The 23,247-nt window shown below is 40.2% G+C and overlaps 1 protein-coding gene across 1 annotated transcript in view; it reads right to left on the bottom strand.

Annotated features, from left to right (window-relative positions):
- Positions 1-4,613: 4,613 nt before the first annotated feature.
- The window catches only part of HIC2 (HIC ZBTB transcriptional repressor 2), a 55,081-nt gene continuing 36,447 nt past the window's right edge, over positions 4,614-23,247 (bottom strand). Inside the window, exon 2 of the mRNA XM_073559134.1 lies at positions 4,614-13,439. Within this exon, the coding sequence (XP_073415235.1) occupies positions 11,786-13,411 (1,626 nt within the window). The 5' untranslated portion in view covers positions 13,412-13,439 and the 3' untranslated portion in view covers positions 4,614-11,785. The remainder of the gene's footprint in view (positions 13,440-23,247) is intronic.

Raw genomic sequence — 23,247 nt, 5'->3', positions numbered from 1 at the left:
TTTTTCGCTCAACTCTACTTCCTATCATTTCTATTTATTCATAGAAAAATAACTTTTATAAAATACTGTTTTGTTGACACAGAAAATAGCTACACTTATTTTGCAACAGTTTCAGATCTTGTACGAAGAACATTTACAAGCATGGGCGTTTAGTCTGAGCAGATAAGAGTTTAGTACCACTGAATAATTCGATATCCCATGTTTTGGAAATAACATTGGTCCCATATTACAATTAAAACTGGTAAATATATAAAGAAACCTCCGTTTAAGGACCTCTGCCATGTCCCTTCTCCTCACTGTCCGATGTATGGCTGTAAGCAGGGCTGTGAAGTCTGTGTTCATTTTGGTGGAGTCGGTGATGGTATAAAATGGACCGACTCTTAAAATAAATTAGGCTCAGTAGTACAATGCAGGAAGTGCAGTAAATGTTTTAATAAGAATTTGGGAAAGTTCTAAACTGTCTGTTCTGTTTCTGATCTAATGATCAAGGCTTTTAGTTGAGCTGAATTTGTGCTGGAATTTAATGTACATGCTCAGTAGGGGGCAGTGCTGTGGAGTCGGAAGTGAAGGAAATTGAGGAGTCAGAGATTTGGCTTACCAACTCCACAGTCCTGGCTGTAAGACAACTGTCTGCAGAAAAAGCCTTCTAGGTAGGGACAAATTGAAATATGACAAGTTAACTCCCTGGTTAAGAGGGTAGGTTTTCAGTCAGTCACTCCCAAAACTGTAACTAATAACGGGAGACTCCGTTCTTTCAAGATTTTTAGGATACCACCTGCTCCCGGATGAGGGAAGAAACACAGCAGCCTAACAAATAGCAATGGTAACTCTTTAAACCAGGGTTCCCCAACTCCAGTCCTCAAGGCCCACCAACAGATCGTGCTTTCAGGATTTCCTTAGTATTGGTCAGGTGATAATTGCTTCACCTGTGCAATACAAAGGAAATCCTGAAAACATGATCTGTTGGTGGGCCTTGAGGACTGGAGTTGGGGAACCCTGCTTTAAACAGCTTGAAAAACAATTGCAACTTTATCAATGACCTTTGTGATTAGGGTCAGCTTTAGAGTTTTTTGGGAGTTTTACGTGGATTTTTAACCCCTTCATGACCCAGCCTATTTTGACCTTAATGACCTGGCCATTTTTTGCAATTCTGACCAGTGTTCCTTTATGAGGTAATAACTCTGGAACTCTTCAACGCATCCTAGCGATTCTGAGATTGTTTTTTCGTGAAATATTGGGCTTCATGTTAGTGGTAAATTTAGGTCGATAATTTTTGCGTTTGTGAAAAAAATCAGAAATTTGGCAAAATTTTGAAAATGTCGCAATTTTCAAATTTTGAATTTTTATTCTGTTAAACCAGCGTTATGTGACACAAAATAGTTACTAAATAACATTTCCCACATGTCTACTTTACATCAGCACAATTTTGGAAACCAATTTTTTTTCTGTTAGGAAGTTATAAGGGTTAAAATGGATCCTAAAATTTGTTGGGCAATTTCTCCTGAGTACACCGATACCCCATATGTGCTCAAACTACTGTTTGGGCGCACAGCAGGCCTCAGAAGGGAAGGAACACCATTTGACTTTTTGAATGGAAAATATGCTGGAATATTTAGCACTTGCCATGTCGCGTTTGGAGAGTCGCTGTATGCCTAAACACTGGTGCTTCCCCACAATTGACCCCATTTTGGAAAATAGACCCCCCAAGGAACTTATCTAGATGCATAGTGATCACTTTGAACCCCCAGGTGCTTCACAAATTGATCCGTAAAAAAAAAAAAAAAAAAAAAAGTACTTTTTTTTTTTTCACAAAAATTTTCTTTTAGCCTCAGTTTTTTCATTTTCACGTGGGCAACAGGATAAAATGGATCCTAAAATTTGTTGGGCAATTTCTCCTGAGTACACCGATAGCTGTTTGGGTGCACGGCAGGGCCCAGAAAGGAATGAGTGCCATTTAACTTTTTGAATGAAAAATTAGCTCGTCGTTATCGGACACCATGTTGCGTTTGGAGAGCCCCTGTGTGCCTAAACAGTGAAAACCCCCTACACGTTACACCATTTTGGAAACTAGACCTCTTAAGGAACTTATCTAGATGTGTAGTGAGCACTTTGAACCCCCAAGTGCTTCACAAAAGTTTATAACGTAGGGAAGTGAAAATAAAAAATCATTTTTTTCCCTCAATTGATTTTTTAGCACGCTATTTTTTATTTTCACATGGCTAACAGGACAAACTGGACTTTTGTGGTCCAATTTCTCCTGAGTACGCTGGTACCCCATATGTGGGGGGGGGAAACCACTGTTTGGGCGCACGGCAGAGCTCAGAAGGGAAGGAGCGCCATTTGACTTTTTGAAATAAAAATTAGCTCCAATCGTTAGCGGACACCATGTCGTGTTTGGAGAGCCCCTGTGTGCCTAAACTTTGGAGCTCCCCCACAAACAACCCCATTTTGGAAACTAGACCCCCTAAGGAACTTATCTAGATACATAGTGAGCACTTTGAACCCCCAGGTGCTTCACAGAAGTTTATAACGCAGAGCCGTGAAAATAAAAAATATTTTTTTTTCCCAAAAAAATATTTTTTAGTCCGCAATTTATTTTCACAAGGGTAACAGGAGAGATTGGACCCCAAAAGAAGTTGTCCAGTTTGTCCTGAGTACGCTGGTATCCCATATGTGGGGGATGACCACTGTATGGGCACATGTCAGGGCTCGGAAGGGAAGTAGTGACATTTTGAAATGCTGACTTTGATGGAATGGTCTGCGGACATCATGTTACATTTGCAGAGCCCTTGATGTACCTAAAACTGTGGAAACCCCCAAGTGACCCCATTTTGGAAACCGCATAAGGAACTTGCCTAGATGTGTGGTGAGCACCTCGAACCCCCAAGTGCTTCACAGAAGATAATAACGCAGAGCCATGAAAATAAAAAATCATTTTTTTAGCTCGCAATTTATTTTCACAAGGGTAACAGGAGAAATTGGACCCCAAAAGCTGTTGTCCAGTTTGTCCTGAGTATGCTGGTACCCCAAATGTGGGGGGAACCATTGTTTGGGCACACGTCAGGGCTCGGAATGGAAGTAGTGACGTTTTGAAATGCAGACTTTGATGGAATTACGTTTGCAGAGCCCCTGATGTGCCTAAACAGTGGAAACCCCCCACAAGTGACCCCATTTTGGAAGCTAGACCTTCAAAGGGACTTATCTAGATGTGTTGTGAGCACTTTGAACCCCCAAGTGCTTCACAGAAGTTTATAATGAAGAGATGTGAAAATGAAAAAATCTTTTTTTCCACAAAAATAATTTTTTAGCCCCCAATTTTTTATTATCCCAAAGGTAACAGGATTAATTAGTCCCCAAAAGTTGTTGTGCAATTTTTCCTGAGTACGCTGATACCCCATATGTTGGGGTAAACCACTGTTTGGGCACATGTCGGGGCTTGGAAGGGAGGGAGCAAAATTGGCTGGAATCAATGGTGGCACCATGTCACGTTTGGAGACCCCCTGATGTGCCTAAACAGTGGAAACCCCTTAATTCTATCTCCAACCCTAACCCCAACACACCCCTAACCCTAATCCCAACCCTAACCTTAACCCCAATTCCAACCCTAACCACAATCCCAACCCTAACCCCAACGGAAAAATAAAAATATTTTCTTTATTTTATTAGCTGTGCCTACCTATGGGGGTGATAATCGGGGGTTTATTTACTTTTTATTTCATTTTGATCACTGTGAGAGTGATCAAAATGAAAGAATAGAATCTGCAGGCGGCAGATTCGGGCGGGCGCACTGCGCATGCGCCTGCCATTTTCCAAGATGGTGGCGCCCATGATCCGGACCCACGGGACAACGGGAGTGACAGGGGGACTCAGAAGGTACTGGGGGGATCGGAAGCTGGCGGGGAGCGGAAGGAAGGTGGGGCAGATGACAGCGGCGGCAAATTGCCGCTGTCATTCAGTGACGGGGGGGGGGGGGCGATGGCCGGATCGGTGTCAGCAGCCATGTCCGATGCTACTGCAGCATCGGCCACGGCTGGATTGTCATATGTCATCAATTTTCATTGATGAAATATTACTATCGCTCTGATTGGCTGTTAATAGGGAAACAGCCAATCAGAGATCGTAGCCACGTGGGGCGAAGCCACGCCCCCTGTGGTGAATTACAAAGCCCCCCTGTATCTGCGGGTCAGGTGACCTTTCATTGACCCCGTTCACCCGACCCGCAGGGGGGCTTTGAAGTCATGACACAGGGTATGCGTCATGGGTCAAGATTGGCACCGACTTTCATGATGCATACGCTGTGTCACAGGTCGGGAAGGGGGGGGGGGGAAGAACAAGAAATATCATAGGCCAAGTTCACACTTAGCTAAGGCTGGTCTGCGCATGTCCTCCCTTAAGCTCTGCCTACACTCCACCTAGTTCCACATGCGTCCTGCGTACCTATCTTTAACATGCGGCATGCGCTGTATGCAGATGCGTCCACATGCGGCGTTTTGACGTGCCTGGCGAACGCACAGAAGTGAAACATGTAGTAGCAAGTGTTCTCCGTTTTCAAAGACTATTGGAGACAATTAAACGAAAGTAAAAGACAAAATAATTTTCAAGCATAAATCAACTTGTTTTCAATCAAGCTTTTAATGAAAAGATCATAAAATAACAGTTTTTTTTTCTCATCACTGTACATTAAGACTGTAAGTTTCTCGAATGTTTGGATTACCAGAATCTTCTGTATTATCTTTCGTTTTATCTATATGACACTATAATGTGAGCTCTCTAAAAAGAGTGCTCTGACCTGAATAGGAAGTCCATGAGGAAAACGTACCAGTCCAAGGAGGCAAAAGGTGGGACTAAGAGAAAAAGGCTGCGGCAACAGAGACACTCCACCTTCCAAGCTCCTGGATAGAAGTAGGGCCAGAAACTAGATTTTGAAGAAGCATGCTCATACAGATATGTAGAGTAAAACATTTAAACACTTGCGTTCTCCCTTTAATGTTGCTTCGAAGTGGAAAGGGAAAAAAAAAAGCACAGCAGGAAGTTATAGGACTTGGGTTAACGAGTCTATAACCCAACCCCTGAGAGAAAATTGTGTGATGTGGATGTTATTTAAGAGCGATTAGATCTTTACTTAATTATACTCACTAATTATTTTAATATGAAGCAAGTGACTCATCCAAAAGCAAGGCGAGCTCTTAACACAATAAAAAAAAGGTGCCTCCCTGGCAAGATTCCTGGAAGTCAGACAGGTGGAACCAGCTTCTCTCTAAGAATCACGTAAACCTGACATACTAAACTAGTGCCCAGACAGTGTTTAATACCTTACTGTAGCCAAATGCAGTAATTTGGAGGTTTTACATTTAAAAGGACCAAAAAGTAAAAAAAAAAAAAAAAAAAATTTACATTGTACAGGAGAGCAACAAAATTGTCACAAGATCTTGGGTTTCATTATACAGGAGTGAAAGTTTCAGATCAAAATAAAAGTTAGATTTAATAAGTGAAGGATATAATTACATATCCTAGTCACACTTACTTTACTTTGACTACATAAAAAAAAAAAAAACAATAAAACAAAACAACACTCTCTCCCTGTAATGGAAACAAAGCCAAAACAGCAGTCAAATGTCTGAAAAAATATTCACATATATAATACAGCTTTGGATAATCTTTGTGTTAGATCATTTGTACCGTTTAGTGGTCCCTTTCCAAAAAATGCATCCATTATGGATTGTCACTACACTAATAAAACACCAACAATTCCAACTTGTTAAATTCATTTATAGCCAGGAAGCAAAAAAAAGGTAGAAAACTATCTGGGATCAACACAAATCTACTCAAAACACTTATCTGGGCACAGTTTGCATTTTAAGCTATACCAACCATTGACTTACAGGCTGTATTACAAACAAAAGTGTTTGGTATTTCTGTATATTTGGCATAATAGTTAGAATTTCCAAGTTTAATGCAGGACTAATGGCAACACAAATTGTACAAAGTACAATTAAAAATTTAGACGCTGGACAGAGCTAGAAGCTGGCGAATTACGCTAAAATAGCAAACATATCTGTATTTAAGCAGCCATAGTTCTCAGATTTCTATGCTTGAGGATGGGGTGGAAGGGTGTCCTGGTTGACCAATAGCTTTGTACCTCGGGAGGGATATGGACCTTCATCTCATCCCACCTTCCGCGATTGAAGGACTGAAGTTACTACATTCGGTCAAAACAGGAAAACACAAAATGGGGAATAGAAGGGAACATTTTTGCAGAAAAAAAATACATTTTTTATATCAAATGAAGCCGGTGATATTGTAACAATAAAAAAATAAAGCATCACAGAAGATATCCAGTACGAAACAGAAGAGCTACAGAAAGTCCCGCTTGGTAATTTATGGCTATTTGTTGAGTCTCTGAGGATATTTAGGCTTATTGTCTTTTTTTCTGGTTTTCTTTTACGGAAATCCTTTAGTCTTTTAAGTTGTAGCTCTGCCACAGGGTATGCCAGCCCATGGCAGTAAGAGGATCTTATCCCTGCATGGCAGCCTCTCCTTAACTCTCTTAGTAGAGCCACTATAAAATCGGAGACAAAAGTAACAGCAAAAGGCAAGGATGAGGAACTCGGTGCCTCATTGCTGCTGCCCACAGGGAGTTTTGATAGATACATTCAGAACTGCACATACATAGTGAAACAATACAAACACTGCAAAATTCTGCACCATCTTTGATTATTTATTGAAGACCAGACAAAACTAATGGCTCATTGATCCATGAGGAAAATACAAATTTTAACAAATATTTTTGAAGAATATTTACATACATCTCATGTCTTAATACGCTTAAGATTGGAATTTTAGATAGTAATATTCGGTTGCAATGGTACATACAACCTATGCATTGGCAACTTGTTAATTAGCATTAAAGGTTTTGACAAGACTACATATCAGTTGCACTACAAAGGACAGTTGTGCAAGACAAGCTTGAGAAGTGTTTTTTGGGGCTTTCCAAAATAGACTGGGTCATCCAGAAAATTACTTTCAGTCAGTGCATTGTATACCAATTTTTTAAATGGCCACTGATCGACTCACATATGGTAAAACCAAGCACCAGCACAGCGAGATGTAAACTGATCAGCTAATACTTTATAATTTAAGAATTTCCGACAGGAAAGAATTGAGCTCCATGTCAATCCATGGAAAATGTGGAATTAATTTTGACTGGTCTGTAGTTGAGGTCTGAAACTGTAAAGACGTATGTAAACAATGAGTTAAATATAAATAGTCCACTTGCTTTTTTTTTTCCTTTTTTTTTTTTTTTTTTTTTAATTTTCTGAGCCCAGTTGGTTTCTTCAAAATGTGCTTTGGTTTTAAAAATAGTATACGGATTTGGGTACAAGCTTTTTCTCTTTTTTTTAATGGTTTCATAATACATCCTTGTTTACGGTTTACACTTCTTAAAAATCGATTCCTGTTACTCCGAAAAAAAAAAATGTTATAATAATTCATGAACTAAACAAGCATTTTCCCCCACTGCCTGCCATTTATATTGTGAAAATGCTGCATTCTGTTTACCATGTACAGCACAATTCCATATGCAGAATAGAACACCCAATCCCTCCCGCCCCTCCACCCAGGTCCCAAAACTCTTAAATTTGCTTTCATATGAAACTAGTGTTTTGCTTTTATCATAAAATACAGAAAAAATGTTTGATACAATACTATGTCATAGAAATGTGGCTGAAAGTTTGTTGCCTGGAGGTAGCCAGTCCCTGAAGTTTGAGAAATATTGTTACTAATGTTGTCACAGTTTGGAAATGTCTTTTCCTTTAAATTGATTCTCTAGAACACAAACTTACACTGCTAGCTAAAAGGAAAAGAAGTTTGTACAACGCTCAACTATACACAGACTTTGTGTCGATATTAAGTGCTGAGGAAAAAATAAAAATATACCTAAAAATGCTTGTCAAAAGCCAAAAATTCTAAGAGTCATGATTTCCATTAACACAGGGGTGAAGAAGCTTGAATTGTCATGTCAATTACTTTAAAGGGTTGCGCAATGAACAAATTGGTTATTATCACCAATGTAGTGTAAATTATGGAAGGGGCCACATATTTTTGGTATTAAAGAGAGAACAAAACATCAAACGGCATTCTTTAATAGTTTTTCTTCTAGAGCCTTAAAAGACTGCATTGTACAGCCTTACTAGAAGTAAATGATATCAGTTGCCACATCATCATATCATCAGAGGATGCGACACATCCAGTGAGATAAAGAAGTGATCGTTAGGATTAAGAGATCTTTGTTAAGTTTTTTGGTGGAATTATTTGGAAGATCTAGACAGATTTCACACATTAATGCCCCTAAAATTAGATAATACAATCATATTTCATAAGCTAGGGACTCACGCAAAAAAAATATGAAAAAAATAAATTATAAAAATATATGGTAAGCCTCCATCCCCGTACGGCTAGAAGTGTATTGCAAGTGTTTTTGAAAAATCAGTCCTGGTCTGTCCGATGCTCCCTTAATCTGCAGAAGAATGTGTGTAAAATACCATGTATGACTAGTTCACCTTTCTTCCTGTGTACCAACGACTTAGATTGGCAATCACTGAGGATAACATTTTTGTGCTCATAACTTATTGCTTCTTAACCAATATCAGAGTCACTCATACAAGAAAAACTGTCTATATGGCACGGAGGTCTTTCTGAAAATGTATTGTACAAAATAGTTAAGGACTGGTTTAAACTATCCCTATAATTTTACATATATATTTCCTCTACCATTGCAGACAAGGGTGGGGGTCCAAGTCCCGAGACCCCCAATGATCATTCAAACAACACTATGAACTGTGCAGATTACTGGGCACAAGCATTCAGCTCTTTTCTGAGCGCATGCACAAATTGATGTTCCGGTCTGTGTACAGGCGCTTATACTTTTTACTTTTCGGTTGGTGAGTGTTTTAGTTGGGGGGTCTTGGGACACAGACTCCCACCGATCGTCTGCAAAATCTTAGCGATCGGTATAATCTTAGGATGTTGGGCTAAAAATTCTATTGGATTTGCTAGACTATTGTATGAGTACAAGAAGAAATAAAGTTAAATGCAGCTTTTGAAATGGTTGTGATCTAGCATATTATAGATCTCAATGGCTAGAAACATTTATAGCATTTAATTATAATCATTAATAGTTAGAATATTATAGCTACATAGATGAAGCAAGCTTTAATGTCTTTAGCTCCAGTACAGGTACTCTTAACACTTGAAATCAAAGTCAGATAATGATGTGAAAGTGATACATATCCGATAGATCCCATCCAGCCAATTTTCACCATTGCTAACACAAAGCAGGCAAAAGCTACTGAAGATACAGAACACTTTACTGCAAGAAAGATCAGGGAAAACAATGCATGAAATCCATGGTGGAATCAGATCTACAGAGAGCTATACCTTTTTGGCAGGGTTTCTTTTCCTATTGCCAAATTTCATGACATTTATTTAACCCACAGGACTATTTTGAATACTAGCAGAAAGAAAAATATTATGGCTGGTAGCTTTCATTAGTTTAATATTTTTGGTCTTAAATAATGTAAACTTTATAGACTCTGCCACTGCCATGGGGAGAAGGGTCAACTGATGGTTTTGGGTAATTCCATACTGTTACGTGCTAATATCAAATTTCACTTGCATCAACATTGATTGAGATTACTTAACACTTTGGTCAATTAAAGTATATATATATTTTTTCGCCTGCAAAAACTTAAAAAAAAAAATAAATCTGAAAATGACTAATTCTGAAGAAGACCAGTTGCTAAACATTGTACATCCTGCACCAGAACCCGCTGCAGTGCATGTTTTAATGATGTACCATAAGCCATGAAGGACTTTCAGAATAAAGTAGCTTTTCCTTATGATGTAGACAAAGTACTTGTGCATGACCCTAATTTAGGACATTTCAAAGCAGAGTGTCAGAAGTGAGCAAGATCCACCTCCACAGCTCTATTTTAAATGGCATTTACTCAATTACAGGACATATTTCGACCTCCAACACCCCCCCAAAAAAATAAAAACTTATGGCGCCCCATTCTGCGCCTCTCTCCCAACGTAAATCATTGAAGATGTCCTGTAATTGTTAACTGCACCAATACTGAAAGTCATTGCACTAAGGATACCTCTAATCATCTGCTAGTGTGGAAAGGAGAAGCTTTTCGAGTTGAAGAAAGGGTTTTGTTAGTGTGTTGGCTTCATTCATATTGGATTTCTTTGGGTTTCTGTTGGGGGTTTTTTTGGATCAGAAATTATCTTAAAACACAATGAATGTTGTAGGAAATTCCTGACAGGCTAATGTGTAATGCTGCCCATTTAATTTAAATGTCCTAACTTTATACATTTACTTACATGGAAAAAAAAAAAAAAACTATGCAAAAGCATCTCACTTATCAGGAGTTCAAGAGGTAGCAAAGTGACCAGTCCATAGCATCCTTCATCTTACATGTCTCTACACACACAAACACGCACACACACATACGCACACACACGCAGGAGTACCTAACAGGTGACAAGTCACCAAGAACAGCAATAGGGTAAGAAGACTTCCTTCTGTCAGACTGGCCTCTAGGGCTCATCTGTCTATAAAAAGAGACTCTTACCCCATTATTTTTTTTGGAGGCAGCATGTGTGGTAAAGATATACATAACTTACAACCAGCCAACACAGTCATGTAAGCAGGACATTATGCACTGTAACAAAGCACTAGGGGCCCTGTGAAGGACAGAATGAGTTATGATGCTTCAGTTTTCTGAGCTTACAATACAAAGAGAAGCCCAATCATGTAAAAAGTGAGTAGTGAAAAAACAAGAATACTAACCCACCACCCCAAATAATATCCCTAAACTTCCAGTTCAAAAATTCACAGATTCAAATGGAAATCGAACAAGTCTCCCAAAGCCCACCACTGCTCTGAGACAAGTACCTTTTTATGGACAAGAAGGGGGTGGTGGTAAACAGAGGACCTCCCTCCCACTGGCTTACATAGGTGCAACTGACGGGCAAAATGTTAGTTTCCAGTCTGTGGTGAAAAGGGCATTCAGAAAGAAGAAAAATACTAAGGAACATGCAAAGAATTCACAGCCAAAAGATACCAAGTGCCCCAGAAAGTGCGAGCCTGCCTTTATGAAATCTCTAAAATGGTGTTTAATAGGAGCAACTTGGCATGAACCTATCATCCAGATGCCCACAGTGGTAACCAGGAGAGGGAGTTGTGAGGTTTCCTTGGTTTTCATTCATGATACGATTAGGAAGCCAGCACATCTTAAGGCTGGACAGATGTAAGCAGGGCCATGATGTAGAAAGGTATGGACAATTCAGAGTGCTAAAAACATGCCTCCAGCAAATGCCTCCTACCCAAAACACACCTTCAAACCCAAATGTAGACTTGACTGTGTTACCAAAGTTGTCACCTTGCAAAACAGAGCATGGTAATTCTGCTAGCTATATACTAGCAATTGACAGCCTTTATATTTTTTTGTTAGCAAGGTCACTGAAGTCTTTGTATATGTCCTGAGGATGCAAGGGAAAGTAGAGGCAGCACATAACTTGCTTCCAATGTACCATAACTTTGAAATATTGTCATCACTCTTTACATCTTAAAGCTCGGATGAGGCATTACATCCCCGTCTGCGATGATACAACCCAACTGGAAAACAGGTACCCTTAAAGCAGCAAGTCATCAGGAAGGTAAATTGGTTAGTTTGTGTGCAGAGGTGAAGCACATTCTTAGGGTATCAAGAGAGTCTTTGGTTTATGAGGGGGAGGTATGCATACGCAGGTGACTGATCAGATTGCGCTGCTGGGTGAATTTTCCCCCGCAGAGCTGACATTCATAGGGCTTTTCCCCTGAGTGGACACGCATATGCTCGGTCAGTCGATATTGCCTTGTAAAGCGCATTCCACACTCTTCACAAGCAAAAGGTTTGAGGCCCAAATGGCTCCTCATATGGCGGGTCATGGTTCCTCTTTGTGTGAACATCTTGCCACAGATGTTGCAGGGGAAGGGACGGGTCAGCCAGTGCGTTTTCTCATGTTGTCGGAGGGTAGCTGGATCCTTGTAGCTCCTCTCACATACTGAGCACTTAAATGGGCGTGATTCATTTGGAAATGTTGTGTTGGGAGTGGACAGGTCCTCTGCTTCCTCTTTACAGTAGGAATCCTCTTCTTTGATATATAGCTCCTCTTCAGTATGCATTTCTACGTGAGCATTTAGTTGCTCAGAATTAGGAAACCCCTTCCCGCAGGGGATACACACATACAAGTTGTCGCCAAATGGCACACTGTCAAATCCATCTTGTCGGTAAACATAGTTGGCACTGGGATGGTCAATTTCATTCTCACTATGCCCACTTTCCTCACTGATGTCTTTACCATTTTCCACCTCATCTGTACAATGGAAACTCTGCTCAGAAGCATAACTTCCACTACACATTCTCTCCTTTGACATAGGCCCAACAATAACTCCATTGGGCATAGTCTCTCCTGCTTCTGGAGAATTATCTCTCTCTTTCCTGTCCCACTCCATTTTACGTGTTGGGTGGCAAAGGCTATTCTTTGGCCCGGATTCAGAGTGGTTCTCTTCCAACTCCATTGGTTCATTCTCTCTTTTTTGGGGGGCGGATTCATCATATGAGGCACAGTTGGCTATAGATGCTGAGGCAGATTGTGGTGAGCCGACATGACCGTCTGGTTGTACATTCTCTTCTTGTGCAGATAGGGACGGGCTTTTCTTTGAAAGGTCAAGGCCTAGCTCATGGTCACTCCCATTAATGCTATTATTGAGGCTGCTGTTGCTCCCTGTACCTAGACTTAAAGGGTGGCTATTTTCCTGTTTAGGGTTGCTAACAAACATATCATCTTCTTGGACTGTTTTGGACAACTCATTTGAGTTGGAACCCTTGTTAATGTCCAACGACTCAGAGAATCGCAAATGAGCAAGTGGGGGAGCGGAAAGCCTGTGATTTCTTCCTACACGGCCTATACTCGGCACTCCAAGCTTTCCGACAAACGATTTTCCAGAACGCTTCAGTTTCTTCCTGCAGAGAGTTGCCAAGTCATGGAGTTGGAGGTAGCTTGCTGCGGTGAGGAGAGCACTGAAATTTTGCTCTCCTGGCTGGTCGGATGTCAAAAGTTTACCGGTGTAAATAAAGTCCAAAATCTGTCGGAAAACAGCTGGGTTAACCATATCTGTATCCAGATTGATCAAGTTGTCGTGAAGGACAAGAGATTTAAAGTACATGCTGCTGGCAGCAAGAATGTTCTTGTGAGCTCGGAACAAAGCATTTTCCACTACAATAATGACGTCACATAAGAAACCTTTGGCTCGTTGCTGATTCAGCTGAAGCAGCAGTTGTTTGGCATGGTTTGGCAGATCCATTTCCCCCTCTTCATTCAGTAAGCTTTGTCTGTTCAAAATAAAAGAATAAATATATTAGGAAAAACATGGCAGAAAAATATACAATTAAGAAAGTTAAAAATAAGAACACTTTTTCATACATGTTATATTAGATTTTGTAGCATCTATATAAAATATTAATTTTATGCTCTGAGCACTTTATATTTTAATAAACGCAAGTATTACATTAAGAAGCCTCTTTAAAAAAAAAAAATGCTTTGATAAGCTCACTTTTAAACGCGTTGGTAAAATTTGGCAGCAAATGATATTACAGGAAATCCAAATACAAATTTTTCTTATCCAGTAAACTTATATAATGCTGTGTCTCTAAACCAGAGAAGACATTTTTAGACTTTTGGATCAATGGCTCATTACTAGATATGCGACCGGATTCAATCAGATCCAAGAACAGAATGACAATTGTGCCATGAGCTTCCTCTCTGCATGCATTGTGTTTTGAAAAAGGCACACTGGATCGTACGCTACAATGTGTTCTGCATTAAAAGCAATGTGTAAACCTAAGTAAAAGAAACCTTGCTCTTTGTATTGCAAACTGAAGAGGAAGAGGCAGGACACACAAGCCAGGAATGCACGAACGGTGCTCACGGTGGTGTAAAAACTACGAGTCAAGCAAAGTTCAGCTGACAGGGTTCGCAGTCAATTTAAACCATATGCAAAGGCTCGCCTGCGGGGGCCCAGCCAGAGAAAAACAAAAAAAGTGAGGAGGAGTGAGGAGAAAGAAACAGGAAACATAGGAAGCCCAGGAAAGTGACACACAACAATATGGATCATAGTCCAATAGACGCAAAGGAATAGAAGATGAAAAACATTTGTGTAAGAGACTGGAGAATAAATGATAAAAAGGACTGAAAGGAAAGCAAAGAAAAACAAAACCCAAGCAAAAGGCAGAAAGACAGGCAAGGAACAAAAATAACCAGTTTTTATGCTGTACATCTAGTTCAGGCATGAAAACAGTTTGAACCAACTATGTGACTTTATGGCAAAAATGTGCTGCCTGCTAAATAGTCATCGTAAAAGTAGTCAGATGTTTTAACCATCACTGGAAGGCAATAAATGCTACATATTGCAAAGGAAAACTGAACACAAATTACACACTATAAACAATATAAAAAGGACAAAAAAACAAAAACAAAAAACACAACATTAAAAAGTAAAAGCTTTGTAGAAATGGCACTACATTTACTTAGTTACCCTTACACAAAGGAGACTATTTATCCGATAGTCCTCTTCCAAAATTTATAGATGCAGCGCTGTACGGTTTCTGAACAGTAGTAATAAAGAGGGAAAAACAAAATGGGGAACAATTGTCCACAATAATGAAACAGCCTCTTAAAAATGTGAAACAACTCTTACGCTAATTTTGCTTACTCGCTTCCAGCTCTGTACAGATTTTGGCAGTGGCTTTACATAACACAGTGCAGCAGGGCCCATTCGAGATGACGACGAGATGTGCCCAAGTCAAAAGAATTGCGTGATGAGGCATACTGGAATATTCTATTACTCCAGTGTTACTTACGGTAAGGTTAAGTCTAAAACACTTCATACTGTCAGCGTGTCTGCTCACTGTTCTCACATCTCACAAGTGCAGTATGAACAACATTTTTAAGCCACATTGTGCATCTATCTGCAAATAAAGGCCAATAAGCAGGCTCTGCCATATGGTCAATTGTTACAATATTCCCATTCAAGCTGCCTCACATGTGGATTTTATGATGTGGACGACTAGTACTTCTTACCCACTTCCAGATTTTAGTAGGAGTGAATAATATGAGTGCGTATCTCTAAATGAAGAAAGGAATGAAACTAAAACAAGTATTCTGATACCTAGTGCCACATGAGAATTGAAAAAAACCCCACACCACTACCCTTTCTTTTCTTACCCTCTCCCAACACCCCCCCCCCCCCCTCCATAATGCAGCTGGCACAGGCGGGCACTGCATTGCATGGAGACTGGACAAAGGAGACCACACAGAATCAGGAAAATGTGTGTGCATGCAAAAGTACAGGCTGCCAGGCTCAGCAGGAGACTGAGGACTGATCCTATAGCCAGACAGGAGGGGCTGAGGGACTTTGTAGTACTGTACCACTGTCCATTAAAGACATCTCAAAGATGGAGAAAAAAAAGGTACAAAAATGGTTTATTCACAACATAACCAAGCTCTTAAAGTTAATAATTGCTGAATATAGACTATAGAAAACATGTCTATAGAGTCCTTTAATAAACCCTATCTAGATCAATGTCTTCATTTCACTAACGATCAGAAACAGCTGCTAAAAAGGACAAAGGATGGCTACACTAGGTGCTCTATGAAATACCGATGTGGACAAAAGTTGAGACCGACCCAAATTTTGCCTTTTTTTCCTTCAGAACGTTTGCTGCTTTTGTGTTTTTTAGATCTTTAGTCAGATGTTTCTGTGGTTACTAAAGTACAATTCTAAGAATTTTTTAAAGGTGTTAAAGCATTCAACAAATACCGTACATCAAGTTTATGCAAATATTCAATATTTACAGTGCTGACCCCTTTTTTCACAGCTTATACAATTAGCCATGGCATGCTGGATATCAGCTTCTCGGCCAAATCCTGACTGATGACAGCCCATTCTTGCCTCAGTGCTTTGACTTTAACCACTTTCGGACTTCCGTTCTTTGCTCCCCTTCTTTCCAGAACCATAACTTTTATATTTGATCAATATGACAGCTTGTTTTTTTTGCGAGACAAGTTGTACTATTGGTTGACACCATAAATTTTTCCATACAGTGTACTGGAAAATAGGAAACAAATTCCAAGTGAGGTGAAATAGCAAATAAAGAAAAAAAAAAAAGTGCATTTCCACAATTTTTTTTTTTAAACTATGTTCACTAAATGCTAAAACTGGCCTGCCATTATGATTCTCCAAGTTATAAGAAATTTGCAGATACCAAACATGTAGAGACCATGATTAAGACTGCACAAGTCAAAACGAGTCTGTCAGTAGGTGGGTATACAGTAGTATGCCAAAATGCCCATTTTTATGAAGACAAAATAAAAGTGGAGTTTGAAACATTAACCTATGCTTGAGAATTCCTCTCATTTTCATATTCCTCTTGAAGTGTCCAGACCAGGACGGCTCTAGGCAGAGGCTTTAATCCAAGCAATGTGCAGTGGATAATGGTGAGCTGACGCCCTCTCCCCTTTCCCCCGATTTTGTAAAAATGTAGAGGTTCTTCTTTATTTAAGTGGTGCAAAAAAAAAAAAAAAATATATCCAAATTTTGTAAAACAACAAAATGTTGATATTTTCTGGGATCTGGGTGAGGGCTTATTTTTTAAGCGCCAAGCTGATATCTTTATCGATGCGATTTTGGGGCAGATAAGGTCTTTTGATTGCCTTTTATTGCATTTTAAGGCAATGTTGCAGAGAACAAAAAAAAAGTAATTCTGGAGTTTTAATTATTTTTCTCGTGACAACGTTTACCGATCGAATCAACTCTTTATATTTTGATAGATCGGGCGTTTGAGCGCGTTGATACCAAATATGTGTATTATTTTTTTGTTTTATTTTAAACGGGGCAAAAAGGGGGGGGGGGGGGGTTTGATTTGAACTTAGATTTTTTTTAAAACAGCACTCGGAGCAATGTTATTCAAAAGGGCTGTTCAGACAACCGTTATTCTTTCCATGGATCGAATGTCCACATGAAAAATTGCAGCATGAACTAGTCTCTTCCGTATTTTGGATGAGATACACTTATTCAAGTCTATACTATACACCCCCCACCAAAAAAAAGGATCTATAGGAATAAATCATAGCACTTTTTTTTTTTTTTTTACAGAATATATTGCAATTTTATAACTTAGGAAACAGCATTTTATTTTGTAAATTTTAACAACTGTTGATTTATTTCACCGGATGCCATACAGACAAAAATAGAGATGAAACTTAGTCCGTTTTCTTCTGTATGAAATAGGCCGATTTTTCTTTTATATCCTGGTGTGAACTTAGTCTTTGAATTTTTGTTTGTCAACTCGCTTTCTGAGGATTGACAAGTTATTATTTCATAGCACTTTAGACATTACCACTCTCCCTATTGGAGCTCACAATCTAAATTCGCTATCATTAGGTCCTCTGGACTGTGAGAAGAAACCAAAGTAACCAAAGGAAACTCACGCAAAACATAGGGAGAATATACAAACTCCCTACGAATGTTGACCTTGGTGGAAATTTAACTCAGGACCCCAGAACTGCACAGCAACAATGCCAACCACTGACCTACCAAGTCCTCAATGTAATTGAGATCTGGGGATTTCTTTTGGACCTAAAATTTCTATGTTTTGTTTATTAAGCTACTTAGTTATCACTTTACCTTGAGACATGGCTCCATCATGCTGGAAAAAGCATTGTTCATATCACACAACTATGCCTGGATAATAGAAGCTGCTTTTGAAAGATGTTTAGATACCATGTCCAAAAGAATGTGAAGGGGCATCATTACAGAAAAACACCACAACTGTATACCCCAGTTCTTTGCAGGAAACACGGGAATTTGACTGCATAGTGTCTGTCTGGCCTTGATGTTTTTCTTGGAGAGATGTGGCCTTTTTGCTGCCCTTTTTTACACCAGGCCACCCTCAAATGTTAAATCGGATTTTACCGGAATATTAAATTCACGTATAATAAACTTCTCCGTGAATCGAATGTCCCTTATTATTTTCTTTGGTCTCTACTTAAATCCCCGGGCCTCCCACACTGAGCTTGGGCCTCGGGTTCTGATGAGGAGGGTTCAGCGCAAGAGTGCATATGGTCAATGATAGGGCATGTGATGTGGTCTTGCATGTGCAAAAACGTCGAGCCTCATCCGGTATTTCATCGCTCAAGCGGCGAAAGAACAGAAGATGCGACAAGGACCAAATGGATAACACTGAGGGGCGAAGGGGTCAGAGAAGTTGAGTGGTAAAGCAAGAATTTTTTTCATTTTACCTTTTGATGACCCTTAATTAAAAGAAAAATGCAACCAGCAGCCGCCAACTTTGCTGAATAGACTAAAATGCTCATGATGCAGAAGTAAATTTTCTTCTCTTTGGGAATAAAATTAGTGAGAAAGTCATGGCACATTGCCGATTTTCAAACAAGAGGCACTGCGAAACACCTTGGTGAAAATCGGCAGCAATACACACATACACAGATTTCGTGCAAAATCTGGAAATGTCTACCATACCTTGCCGCAAAGGTATGGTCATATGTACTGTTTTCTCAGTACTTCCACAGCGGAATTTTGTCTAACTAGGACCACAACCATACTTGGAATAAACAATGGCTCCCAAATATAAATTCTGTGGGCCTCTGTGGCATAACATTGTGGCATCTTCCAATTTGTGACTGATTAAAGAGATTTTATGTCATAAAAGAATTGCTTCTTGAGGGTTATAAACACTGAAATCAAAGGGTCCAAAGAGCCATAGTGGAAAGTAACCTGTGATCAGTATGTGCACATCAGAAATTATATTATATTTCTTATATATAATGTTTCTGTATTGCAGTGAATCCAGTTTGGTCTGTTTTAAAGACTTGTTGTAGCCAAATTGTATAATTTATCTTTCTTGACATCGGTAGACGACTAATACAGTGTCCCTTGCTCTATGAGATAAATGTATTTGGATGCTAGAGGTCAGAGCACATTTCCTCTTGGTGCCATATGAAGGTATTAATATTTTCTGTTGTATTATGCTGTATAGTATATAATACGGAATAGTTATGGCACTTTGATAGCACTTCGATATTGGTTAACATTACTAGTTGTAACACAACTGTCGTCACCAATCTTTTATACTATGTCCTATGAAATATCATCCATACGGTGGCTCAGTGGTTAGCGCTGCAGCCTTGCAGCGCTGGGGTCCTGGGTTCGAATCCCACCAAGGACAACATCTGCAAGGAGTTTGTATGTTCTCCCCGTGTTTGCGTGGGTTTCCTCCGGGTACTCCGGTTTCCTCCCACACTCCAAAGACATACTGATAGGGAATTTAGATTGTGAGCCCCATCGGGGACAGTGATGAGAAAATGTGTGCAAACTGTAAAGCGCTGCGGAATATGTTAGCGCTATATAAAAATAAAGATTATTTATTATTATTATCAGAATCAGGTACGAAGTAGTAACTATGCTATTCATTACTAGTAAACAATAAATGTACTAATATATATTCATGGCCAAAAGTGTTGGTACCCTTGCAAATGTTCCAGAAATTGAAGTATTTGTCCCAGAAAATGATTGCAGCCACACGTTTATTTCCTTTGTGTGCATTGGAACAACACAAAAAGATTGAAAAAAAAAAAAAAAGGCAAAATCGGACATCATTTTAAACAAAAACCCCAAAATTGATGGCACCTTTCCAAAAAATGTGTCAAACAACTGTTTCAGACACGTGATATTGAGAAACACACCTGTAGAAAGTAACAGGTGTGGGCAATGTGAAAAATCACACCTGAAACCTGATAAAAAAAAAAAAAGAAGGTGACTCAGTCTTTACATTGTGTGTCTGTGTGTGTGTGCGCAACACTAAGCATGAAGAACAGAAAGAGGAGGAGAGAACTGTCTGAGGACTTGAGAACTAGGGCTGTGCAGTCGGTAAGCCAAACCTCCGACTCCTCAATTTCCCTGCCTCCGACCCCACAGCACTGCCCCTTACTGAGCATGTAAATAAACTGTAGCACAGATTCATCTCACCTAAAAGCCAAGATTCATAGATCAGGAACAGAACAGACATTTATAGGACATTTCAGAACTTTCCCAAATGCTTTTGAAAAAGTTGACAGCACATCCTGCATTGAACCACTGAACCCAAATTATTATATATTTTAGGAGTCTGTCCATTTTATACCGAAACAGGCCACCAAAATGGACACCACCTCCAACTGCACAGTCCTGCTGAGAACCAAAATGGTTGAACAATATCAAGGTTACATGTCCATCTCTAGAGATCTTGGATACATACAAAGACACCCATATCAATGATACCATTAAAAGTTACTGATTATCACATGGAAGAATGAAAAAAGGGTAAGTGTAAGGATCCGAGAGACCCCGACAAAGGCCAAATAGTGAGACAACTGCATCAGAATTTGAAAAACAGTGCCTTGTTGGAGGTTATGAGTAATGTTAGTACCTACCAAAAGGATTACTTAAAAAACAAACAAAAAAAACCAGACCAAGTGGCGAGTTACCTGCGGTCAAATCATAGAACCGCTACAATAGGACAGATTACCGAAAAAGGAAATGCAGGCTACTTGCTGCACATGGAATCATGTACTGTAGGAAAAAAAGTATTTAGTCAGCCATCAATTGTGCAAGTTCTACCACTTAAGAAGATGAGAGAGGCCTTTGACATCATAGGTAGACCACAACTATACGAGTCAAAATGAGAAAACAAATCCAGAAAATCACCTTATCTGATTTGGCAAGATTTATTTTGCTAATTAGGGTGGAAAATAAGTATATAGTCACCTAAAAACATGCAAGATTTCTGTCTCTCACAGACCTGTAACAACTTCTTTAAGATGCTCCTCTGTCCTCCACTCATTACCTGTAGTAATGGCACTCCAAACTCCACTATGGTGAAGACCAAAGAGCTGTCGATTGACACCAGAACCAAAATTCTAGCCCTGCACCAGGCTGGGAAGACTGAATCTGCAATAGGCAAGCAGCTTGATGCGATGAAATCAACTGTGAGAGCAATAATAAGAAAATGGAAAACATACAAGACCACTGATAATCTCCCTCGATCTAGGGCTCCACGCAAGATCTCACCCCGTGAGGTCAAAATGATCACAAGGGCGGTGAGCAAAAATCCCAGAACCACACAGGGGGACCTAGTGAATGACCTGCATTGGGCTGGGACCACCGTAACAAAGGCTACTATCAGTGACACACTACGCCACCAGGGACTCACATCCTGCAGTGACAGACGAGTCCCCCTGCTTAAAGGGGTTGTCCGGGCTTTTCACATAATCTCAGTGCATATCTGGGCTGCAGAATTATGACAATAAGTAATTTACTTTATGTCACCAGTTTGCACGGTTTTCTAGATATTCTGAACAAAACATCCAAGGAGGGGTGTTATGGCATTGAAATGAGAACTGGTCGTTTCCGCCCACTCTACTAAAAACATGCTGTCTGTAACAACCACCCCACCCTCCATAGCTACAGGCCCTCCCCGTCCACATAAAGAAGCCCTCCTCACACAGTAACAAACCCTCCCCGCCGCTCCATTCCCCCCCTCCCTCCACGCTGGTCCGGCCTCACCCGGTCTTCACATTGCCGGTGAAAGCTGCAGTGGGAATGAGCGGGTCATGTGACAGGCGGGCTGAAGTGACATGCACAGAGCCTGTCACATGACCCGCTCCTTCCCTGCTGCAGCTTTCACTGGCAATGTGAAGACCGGGTGAGACGTACCGGCGTGGTGAGGGGGAATGGAGCAACAGGGAGGGAGGGGGAATGGCGTGGCGGGGAGGATTTGTTACTGTGTGAGGAGGGCTTCTTTATGTGGACGGGGAGGGCCTGTAGCTATGGAGGGTGGTGTTGTTGCTACAGACGGCATGTTTTTAGTAGAGTAGGAGGAAACGACCAGTTCTCATTTCAATGCCATAACACCCCCCCCCTTGGACGTTCTGTTCAGAATATCTAGAAAACCATGCAAACTGGTGACAAAGTAAATTACTTATTGTCATAACTCTGCAGCCCAGATATGCACTGAGATTATGTGAAAAGCCCGGACAACCCCTTTAAGCCAGTACAGTGCAAAGCCAGTGCAAAGTACTACATCTGGGCATTAAAAATGAAAAAAGCATATACAGAATGGGAGGAATAGGCCTAAGCAACAGCACAAAAAGACAAAAAGACTTGGGTATACTAATAGATCACAGACTGAATATGAGTCAACAGTGTGATGCAGCAGCAAAAAAGGCAAATGCAATTCTAGGATGTATTAACAGAAGCATACAGTCTAGATCACGTGAAGTCATTATTTCCCTCTACTCCTCTTTGGTCAGACCTCATCTGGAATATTGTGTCCAGTTTTGGGCACCACATTTTAAAAAAGACATCAACAAACTGGAGTAAGTTCAGAAAAGAACACCCAGAATGGTGACCGGTCTGCAAACCCTGTCTTATGAGGAAAGGTTGCAGGATTTGGGATTGTTTAGTTTGCAAAAGGGAAGACTGAGAGGAGACTTAATAGCTGTCTACAAATATCTAAAGGGCTGTCACATTGTAGAAGGATCAACTTTATTCTCATTTGCACAAGGAAAGACTAGAAGCAATGGGATGAAACTGAATGGGAGGAGACACAGATTAGATATTAGAAAAAACTTTTTGACAGTTAGAGTGATCAATGAGTGGAACAAGCTGCCACGAGAAGTGGCAAGTTCTCCTTCAATGGAAGTCTTCAAACTGAGGCTGGACAGACATCTGACTGGGATGATTTAGCGAATCCTACTTTGATCAGGGGGTTGGACCAGATGGCTCAGGAGGTCCCTTCCAACTCTACGATTCTATGATCTCGGGGCCCATTTGAAGTTTTGCTAGAGAGCATTTGGATTATCCAGAAGAGTATTGGAAGAATGTCATATGGTCTGATGATACCAAAGTAGAACTGTTTGGTAGAAACAAAATTTGTCATGTTTGGAGGAGACAGAATGCTGAGTTGCATTCAAAGAACACCATACCTACTGTGAAGCATGGGGGTGTCGACATTATGCTTTGGGGCTGTTTGTCTGCAAAGGGACCAGGACAACTGATCCGTGTAAATGAAAGAATGAATGGGGCAA

The sequence above is a fragment of the Dendrobates tinctorius genome, unplaced genomic scaffold, assembly GCF_039654945.1.
Source record: "Dendrobates tinctorius isolate UK_male_01 unplaced genomic scaffold, ASM3965494v1 ptg000265l, whole genome shotgun sequence".
NCBI classification, from domain to species: domain Eukaryota; kingdom Metazoa; phylum Chordata; class Amphibia; order Anura; family Dendrobatidae; genus Dendrobates; species Dendrobates tinctorius.
Note: the sequence above shows the minus strand (reverse complement) of the source record. Positions and strands in the feature narration are given on the sequence as shown.